Source organism: Nematolebias whitei, chromosome 5 (assembly GCF_014905685.2).
Source record: "Nematolebias whitei isolate Nwh7 chromosome 5, NemWhi1, whole genome shotgun sequence".
NCBI lineage: Eukaryota > Metazoa > Chordata > Actinopteri > Cyprinodontiformes > Rivulidae > Nematolebias > Nematolebias whitei.
In genome coordinates, this window is record NC_056502.1 from 22,274,130 (window position 1) to 22,284,012 (window position 9,883).

The 9,883-nt window shown below is 41.3% G+C and overlaps 1 protein-coding gene across 1 annotated transcript in view; it reads right to left on the reverse strand.

Moving 5' to 3' along the window:
- LOC119410307 (protein 4.1) overlaps positions 1 to 9,632 on the reverse strand; it is a 40,522-nt gene extending 30,890 nt beyond the window's left edge. The window contains exons 1-2 of the mRNA XM_037677220.1: positions 9,443 to 9,632; positions 9,150 to 9,272 (exon numbers count right to left, since the gene is read on the reverse strand). Coding sequence (XP_037533148.1) covers positions 9,150 to 9,272; positions 9,443 to 9,632 — 313 coding nt within the window. The remainder of the gene's footprint in view (positions 1 to 9,149; positions 9,273 to 9,442) is intronic.
- Positions 9,633 to 9,883: the final 251 nt, after the last annotated feature.

A 9,883-nucleotide genomic window follows, 5' to 3' on the forward strand; every position in this document is an offset into this window, starting at 1 on the left:
TAAAGGTGTGTGTGCGTGCTAAACTAGGGAATAGGCCTATGGGGGCATTACGAGCAACTGAGGGAGCGGCCCTACACAATCCTTCAACCCACGCCATCGGTCTCCTGTTAATCAGACAAAGTCTTCCTGTGCTGAGATGCAGAGGCGTTGAATTATAGCATTAAATAATGCGATAACGTTAAAAATTAATCTGACCTCCATAACACACCATTAGTCTGTAATGAGCTGAATTATAGATGAATTTGATGAAATGGGCCACCCTCTGAGCCAGAGCGAGCTTCCAGAGCTGCAAAACAGCAGGACTGGAGTTCAGGAAGGATTTCCTTTAAAGTTTGTGCTGATTTAAATTGAATTTAACATTTAGATGGAAAGAGTTTTACAATGTGAGAGTTCTGGTTTGTTGGTTTAAAAAAAAAAAAACTTTTATTTGTGCACTTATAATAAAATCTTTGGGGGGAGTTTTGAAAATTAAGTATTTTTAAAATAACACTATTTTTACATTCATTTAGAGCAAAACACTAGCTTCTGGATAACCCAAGGTTCTGATTTTTCCTGTTTCTGAAAACTAACTTGATCCCGAAGCCTCGACACATTTCGCCCTCTCGCAACCGAATCAAAGGAACGAAGAGCTCACAGAAAAGCAGGGGGAGGTACGGAGTATAAATAGCCACATGTGCGCAAGATGCAGGGGCTCATTAATTGGTCTTTACAGACAAGCTCATATCTATTTTTGTTCACAGTTTGCACGCATATGCACATGTGTGCACAGAGGCAAACGCTCCCACAACATTTCTAAACTTGTTTTTAGGAAAGCTAAAAAAACAAATGCACATTTTAATTTGGTTTTACTATTCGCACTGCTCTTTATTTGCCTTTAATTGGCCACAGACTGAAGGGAAATGTTAGCAAAATAATACAAGAACATGAAGAAAGCGTGTTTCCTGGACACTGGGAGCAGGCTTATGGAATTAGAAGGAGTTTAGAGTTAATCAGCCCTCAAGTGACCGAGTGAGATTATCTCCATCTACCTGCCAACAGTATCCGTCTCACTGTCTCCATCCACTCTGTTGGTCTGCCTCCATGAGTATGTGTGTGTGGGAGAGAAAGAAAAGCCAGTGGTAGTGACACTCACTGCTGATTCATGGTTTAGTGTAGCGACCTGGATATCTGGCTGAACAGTAAATAAAAACACACATTTTCTAACCCACAATCAACACACTTTCTGCATGTTCGGTGAACACACAATCCTGCCCAGAAGCTTCACAATTAAAGCTTGAAAGTAAAAGCATCTCAAACTTTGATTCGAGCATCGTAGATCTCCAAAAACAAGAAGTGTTTCAGCTGCAGAGGTTTATGCGAGTCTGGTTCTTTGGAGGAGTCCAGCCCAGAACTAATCAATATGCACAGATGGTCTGTGAGCCTGATGCTGTAACATGAGGCGACATGGGAAAAGAATGAAGAGGCATGATTGATCTACTGTGGATGTCCTGAAAGCAATTTTGCGTCCATTTGGAGCATCATCTCAGCCAGAGCCCATTGAAGGAATAATGCATCTGCACATGACAAAACCATAATTTATGGTGCACAGAAAAAAAAAAAAAAACAGCTTTGAAATACGCTCGTTGGTAATTATCCCACAATCTGACATTAGAAGAAATGGGTAAAAGATGACGTAAAACTATTTTCTTTTACTTTCCATTTGAAGTTACTCAAATCTAAATCCATGTAAAATAACGTGTGGGTCGTTTCATGTTTAGTTATGCTCACACAACAGTAGTAGGCTAATTGTACAAACACATCACAACTCCCAAAAGAGGATTACACCAGCTAGCTCTTCTGGGACCTCGATGAACTCACTCTTCTTATGCAGGAGAAGCAAAAACATCTTTCAGCATTACCTCACTTCATGTCTGTGTGTTTACAGCGCCGCTGATCCAGCAGCACAGGCGACCTCGAGCGCATTGCTCCCGTTATCTCTGTCACTTTTTAACTTCTGTGTTTACTCTTGTCGTTCGTGCAGGAACTTGGCGCTTGTGCTGCCTGCACAGGTCTCTGCCTCATCCCCTACGTCACATCTGCAGCCCTGCACGAAAGATTATCCGACTATATATATATATTCAGCCGTATCATCGATGAAGATGAGGCTTACTGGATGAGATGCTCTTGCGCTGCTCAGAAAACAAACCAAAAAACATTCACAAATGCCACATTTTCTGCAGCAGAGATGAGCATTGTGAACCCAGAGTCCTCCAGGGGGCAAAAAGCAAGGCAAGTGAAGCAGAAAGTGAAATGCAAACAGCAGAAGCAACCATTTTTAAAACACATCTTGCAAATTAGCATTTCAGACAGACAACACATAAAATAATTTCTAGAAAGGGATTTGGTTCAATAGGTCAGCAATGGCTGTATCGGAGGGGTTTTATTTAAAACAAGAAAATAAAAACCCTACATCACTATTTCCAAAATATCTAAAATATTAGTTACGTCATACACATCATGAATACCATATTATATGATAAAACTGTCTAGGGAAATAAAAACAGCAAACACCATATTAATATCTTCAAGATAATTCATGACGTCTTATATAAAACATTTGGGGTCTTCCTGAAGCATCTTGTTTGATTTTATCAGGCGGCTCCATTCATGTTTACTGATATAAGATAAAAGCAACGCGCCGCTGCATCCGCGAGGAGGGACTACTTTTAATTAACAAGCCGAAACAACAAGTAGAACATTTAAAGCCTGAATCATTTAAAGTGATGTGGCAAAAAGCTGCTTGAAAGTCACGTTGTTGTAGAGACAACAAAACAGTGTTTCTAACTTAATTTATCTAAATTAAAATGTTACTATCGGGCCAGCGCGTGCCAGCCGGGCATTTAAACAATCTGTGCAAATCTGAAAATGGCGCCGAATGTACAACAAAAACAAACAGTCGCTCAGCCACCTCCCCCCCGGTAGTCCTCGTGTAATAAAGGGGGCTTACCTACTGTGGTTTTAGCATCAATGGAGGAAGAAAACGGCGCAAAAAGAAAAAAAAAAATCGACAAAAAGTCCCAAATGTCTCGCGCGCTCAAAGAGAAAACGATGTTTCGGAGCGACACATGCTTTGTTGTGCCGAAGGTGTCCTGATGCTCGTAAAGGGGCGGAGCCTCTGCGCCTCCCAGTCCCAGCAGCGGAGACAAGTTTTCAACCAGGCTGCTGAGAAGACGCCACTAATGTTGTTACTGCTGCAGAAACCCTCTGATCATCATCACAAAACAGCCTAACAACTTCAATCCGTTTCCAGATTAAAACCATTTACAGGTTAACAAGGGATGTATCAAAGTTCATGCTCAATAATCCAGGTGGAAAATCCAGCAAAGTTCAGTCAGGTCATCTGGATGGTTTCTTTCTTTCTTTCTTTCTTTTTTTTTTTTTTTTTTTTTTTTTTGAGACATTTCCATCCAGTCCGAGGAGCCACAACAAACGAGTCCCACAACTTGTGGGACACAAGCATCAAACCATAGTTGGCCAACCCGTTTGCTGGTGATAAGATGGTCTCTGGGGGCTGCTCTCTCCCCGGCGTCGACTCCTCTGAGGCAGCCATAGCCAAAGTGGTTCAAAACATCAAAGTTCATGCTCAATAATCCAGGTAGAAAATCCAACAAAGTTCTGTCAGGACAAAACATCTCAACAACAACAACAAAAATGAAACTGTCCAGATGACTTGATTGAGCTTTGTTGGATTTTCTATGGCTGCCTCAGAGGAGGGGAGAGGGCGGACTCCAGAAACCATCTTATCACCATCAAACTGGTTGGTCCACTATGTGCTTTTGCTGCTTGTGGGTCTCAGTTTGTTGTGGCTCTTCGGACTGATGAAGTCCTTTGGATGAAGGACGAAACATCTAAAAAAAAAAAAAAACCTTCAGATGACCTGACTGAACTTTGTTGGAGTGGGTTATAATTTGTGTGTGTGCCTGTGTGTGTAATATATTAATTCTACATGATATATTTAATTTCAATCTGGTTCATTTGTATTTACATCATGTCTAGAACAAGGACTGCAATTTAACTATTGGCTATAAGCTAGAAGTTTTCATTGTGAGTGTCTAATTCATTAGCCATTTAGCTCATTGAGTCACTGAATGGATAAAAATCCTTTGGGTAGAAGTTTTGTGTAACTAGAAGTCATATATACTGTAGCTAAAAGTCATTTGTGTCACTAGCATCCATTTGGGTGACTAGAAGTCATTCAGAAGACCAGAAGTCATTTGGCAGGCTAATGGTCCACAAAATGTCCATAGGTTGGATTTGGGTGGGTTGACTTGGGTTTCCTGAGCTATTCCTTAGCTATGCTGCTATAGGCTGTATTTTCCTTTGTCTTCCTCTCCATAGAAAGTACACCTGTACCATTTTGTGTTCGTCTGTATTACTCTCCAATAAGTGCTGCAGAATTTCTTTGCGTGGCTAGATGTTCTGGTATTGTTACTATAAGACCCGTTTTGCTAAAAGTCTTCTTTAAATAGAAATTATTTGGGTGGCTCCAAGTCTTGTGTAGTTGAAAGTCATTCAAGTAGCAAGAAGTCAAGAAGATGGTTATGTCATTCAGATGACTAAAAGTCATTATTGTGGCTAGAAGTCAATTGGGTGAGAGGTGCCCTGCGTGGTTAGAGGTCCGACAGGTAAACGGTTCACTCAGTGACATTGTTTTTGATATTTGAACTGAAGTTTCAAACTGTGACCAGAATGCTCCATGAGAATCTCAATGTGCCATCTACAGTGAAAACAAAGGTCTATCGTATCAAATGTCTGGAAAAACCACAGATAAACACAAAATGACCAAAACAGCAGCGTGTCAGTCTTGTGACCATGTTGGCACAGTAGACTGACCATCACTACAAACATTCCAAAAGAGCCCTAAAGACAACAATCATTGACAGAGTTCAACATCCAGAAACAGCAGAGAAGCTTTTCCTACGTTTTCTTTCCTTTATGCTCCAACTAGTGACACAGAAAGATGGATTTCAAATCCATAAAAGGAAAAAATATGAGATACCAAACACAGCCCAGTCAAAAGACAAACAAAATGCGTCTGATCACGTGCACACATTTACACACTAGATGTCTCAATGAAGCTCGGCATGGTCCCCACCCATCTGCCTGACCCCATTAGGGACATACGGCTTATAGGCAGAGTGGGCAGGAGGGGGGGCGTTATTATTCTCTTAAACACACGACGTAAGGCACCATCTTTGTTTAGTGTTTGTTTTGCAGACGCACGCTTTTTGGGGGGGAATCCAAACCTACAAGTTCTGCTCCAGTCAGTTTCTTGTATATAAAAAATACAATAAAAAGTCTTACCAGTTTTAACGATATCCCAAAAATCCAGAAATGTAAACGCAACAGAAACTGGGGGAACGGCAGAAAAACGAGCGGTTTCCTTTTGCTTAGACCTTGACCACAAAGCAAACTGATTACACCTGCAGTGCAACCAGATGTTAAACATTTACCAAAACACCAGAGAGTAGAAGGCACAAAGGGAACGTGAACATGAAGACACTACAGATTCACGTCTTTGTGCTTGAATATTTGGACCGTATGAAGCCAACGGGGAGCAAACCTCCAGTTGCTTAGAAACTCCTGCCCAGCCCTGTGCCTACTGCAAGGAGCAGGTGTTGAGCTGGACCCAGGAGAGGCAGGAGTGACAGAACACAGAGAGGAGCAGCACTTACAGACCCAGAGTCCCCCGAGACAGGGACAGCCTGGAAACGCAGACAAGGAGAGGACCCACTCCCTTCACATCACAGACACACCCAAAAGAACACTGACTGGCTCAGCCACTCTTTCCTGAACTGCTTCAAAAGGCAAACATACGATGCTGCACAGCATTACTCCAGTTAAAGGCTCGGGGCGGGTCATGTTTGCTTGGAACATCTTTATCCCTTTCTGGCTCTGCCACTCAGCGATTACATAACGCCGCTCTCTCATCATCATCGTCACACCGCTTCTACCCGGTCGGTCACTCTTTGACTTTCCGTGCTGGTGTTGTCGCACCAACACTCCAAATCTCACGTCGAACAACTGGCGCAGCTTCAACAAAGCTTGGACTATGGAAGGAGGCTGCACGGTTGCAGGGGTTTTATTTGTGCTGAGCTCTCAGGAACGTTCGCTCGCAGGATGGTAACTGTGCATCAATATTCATGAGGCACCATTATGTCATGAAACATTTATGAAGCAGGAAAGGCTCGGTGCCGCCACACTTTTCTGCAGCCTGTCATTTTTACCAACACTCTCATGTTCTCACTTTAAAAGACTTAGCGGAGACTAAAACAAAGAAAAACGTCAAGAACACATGCGACTCACTGTTCGACACAGTTGTTCAGCGGATAAAACTGCTGCATGCAACCACTAACGATGCTAAACTAACAGTTCGATTTCAAATAAAGCGCTTCCAAGAAAGGTACCGGTACAAGTGCTGGGACGTCATCGAACATTCAAAAGGCTCTTTATAATAACGGGTTAAGATTCCTCGGAGGGATGCGTATCTAGGCCTGTCGCGATAAACAATAAATCAATTAATCCCATGATGAATGAAAATTATTTACCTCATTTTCATTTATCGGCTTTATCGTTTCTTCGTGTCTCTCTTTCTACTGAAGACACTGGATGACAAAAAGCTCAACTCCGGTGCTCTTCACTGACCCCACCCTTTCTCTTTAAAATCTGTTTTAACCGTTCAAAATCGTGTTTTTGGATCGTTAAAAGAAGCTAAGCTGAGAAGCTAAGCTATGAGCTAAGCTAACAGGCCGACATGGGGAAAAAAAACTCAATCTTGTCAAAGCTCCAAAGTTCATGGTTGAAACCCGTGCTTTTGTCTAAAAAATGCTATGCTAAAGAGCTCAAACTACACAGAGCGTCCACCATTTGGAGAATCGAAAAATAGGAACGAGAGACAGCCCATGTCACGTCAAGGCGCCTCCCTCCCATTTTTCTTAAAGAGACGCGCTGCTCGCTTCCTCACTATCCATCCTTTGGTTCAAACTGTCTTATACTGCCATCCAGTGGTCAAAAAAGGTACTAAACACAAACATTAACCAACATTTCTTCTTAAATTTGACAATAATTACTATTTATTGTCAAATTTGAAACAATAGTATCGTTTATCACGATAATTTCTGAGACAGTTAATCGCCCAGCAAAATTTGTTATCGTGACAGGCCTATGCGTATCGCTCGCCACCATTCGTTCCAAAGATTCAGATCATCTTCTTTAGAGAAAAATGTTCCAAGTTGCAACAGTTTACGTCAAAACTTGAAAATTACGTTTGTGTGGTGTAGAGACTCTCAGCTACTACCACACCAAATATTAGCTCACTATCTGTTAAACTGACTAACTTACAGCCATTTCTGTGTTGGGTAACATCGATTTGCTGCGTCTAGCATCTTGAATAGGACTGACGCCAAACAACAATCAAGTTTTCGAGGCATATCCAGGAATTGGTTTTTGAGAGTCCCAATAAAATCCATCCAGTGGTTCGTGAGACATTTTGCCAACAGACGGATAAAGTTGACTGTAAATGGTAATGGCAAAATATTTAGATGAAGATCCTGTGCAATCTGTTTGCACTCAGGTTACATCTTGCTGAGCTACTACAACACCAACTCAACATCTGTAAAATGTGTGTTTGTGACCATTTTTTAAGGTCTGTTTTACAGAACCTCACGGTTTACAGCGCAATAAATAAATTTTGACATTCCTCAGCCAACATACAGGCTGCAGGAATGCAAATAAACCTTAATAATTTGGGTGAAAGCCATTGTTTTTTTTTTAAATCTCGAGGCTACTGTAACATATGGTTAGACATATGCTGCCACCTGGTGGAGACATGGAGAACAGCATGCAGCCAGACCATTTAAAATGTGTTTATATATTTTTGTACATATTAGTAGCAAATAATAATAATAATTACATTAGGTGCACGTAGACACTGTTCACTCTTAACATTTAGGTGTACTGTGAGTCATATCATTTAAATAGTTTTAACATTATTTTGGTAAAGAGGTAATCTCCATCAGTTCAACTCTGCTTTATCAGAGAAGAGCACTTTACGTTGAGAGCTTGTGTTAATAAGAGATAAAAGTGTGTTTGCGCTCAGAGGCCTCAGGGAGACACGACCACTACACCCCTCCCAAAACTGTCCAGCTGAAGGCTACAGCTGGGAGGAAACAAAAACAGTTTCATAATTTTAGTGCAGAGCTTTTGGAGGGAATTTTCCTTTGCTTAGTCATGAATTTTAGAAGATAATAGAAAAAGTGTTTCAAACTTGGACCATAAAACAACAATAGAGGACAACAAATATTTTTTGATAAGATATGATTAAAATACAGAGAGGGTCAAGTGGGGATACCACTTAAAATAGATTTTATCATGACTGGATATTGAATAATCTCCATATTAATCCAATGATGGCGTCGTTTTTATTGATTTTGAATTGTTTCACACTGTTTAGAATATTGTATCTTCTTTGGACTAGTTTCACATAGTTATTAACTTTTGAAGTCCACTCATTAAGACCTGTAAATCTGTTTTATCCTTAATTTTTATGAATGACAATAAAGAATCGTAATGCTTCTTTGCAGATGAACGGTGCAGCATGTAAGCGCATTCATTTTTACTTGTGCAAAGAATGCAAACATACCAATACAAAACAAACAAAAAAAACTTTAAAAAGGCATTACATTGAAATTAAATATTTCATACTCACATGTTGCACAAGTAGTAGTGGGGTCGTTACATCAGATGGACAGGAACAACAGGAAGACACAAAAACAATGCATCAGTTCATAAAAATAACACTTTGAAAAAAAAAACAGGACAAGTTTGATCAATTAAAGTGTAAGAAAATATGTGAAGCACATAAAGTTCAGTAAAACATAAAAACAAAGGCGGTTATTAATTACATTTTAAGCCATGCGTCTGCTTTAGAGCTAGCATATTTATGATCATTTTAATTAAAACTCTGCGGTAATCCTTCAGCTTCAACGTTTCTAAAAATGAGCTGGAGCCACAATAATCTGACGTCACCGGCTTTAATCCCGCTCTGAACTCCGAACAAGCTGCCAGCAAAACAAAAAACTATACCTGTGCGAGAAGAAAGGTGAGCTCACCTGAGCAGGTCGGTGTCTCCTCTGAGCTGACTTCATCCTTGTTGTGGCTGAAAGCGGAGTCCCAACAGCCGGAGAGGCGGCGCCTCCGCCGCCATGACGAGGCATAAATAAAGAAGGTGGAGGCTGTCAGAGGAGCGGGGCTTCGGTCTTCCTCATTCCAGCACGCTCAGGTGTTCCTCAGGTGTGTGACACGGAGGAAATGGGAGGAGTACGTGCGGTGTTTTTTCAGTACCGCTGCGCGCGCTTCAGAGGTTTGTGTCCAATAAATTAAACTAACTCCGACCTGTTCTCACCTGAGTTTATTTCACGTGAACTTCTGGCTTCCACCGCCGCGCGGGGGCGCTGTTGTGCGCATGTGCAGTGGAAGTACAGTGGTCCAGTTAAGATGATGTTGCCAGAAGGAGGAATCGGAGGAGACGGAAGTGCTGCAGGACGTGGACGGAGTTTGGCGAGTAAAAAGTTTGAATAAGGCGGTTTTGGCATAATCTGGATTGTGAGTGGACGAGATGGCTAGTAGTAGTGGAGGGCTGACAGAGGATGAAGATATGGATATAGGATGGTCTAGGATAGAGAATAAGAAAAGGGGAGGAGGAAAAGAAAAGGTTAAAAAAGGAACGGCAACTGGAAAACGAGCGTTTGACGACGAGGGAGACAGACCTGAAATAAGAAAGAAAATAATGGTGGAAGATATAAAAATTATACTAAAATTTAAAGCAGGGCAGGATATGTTTGGA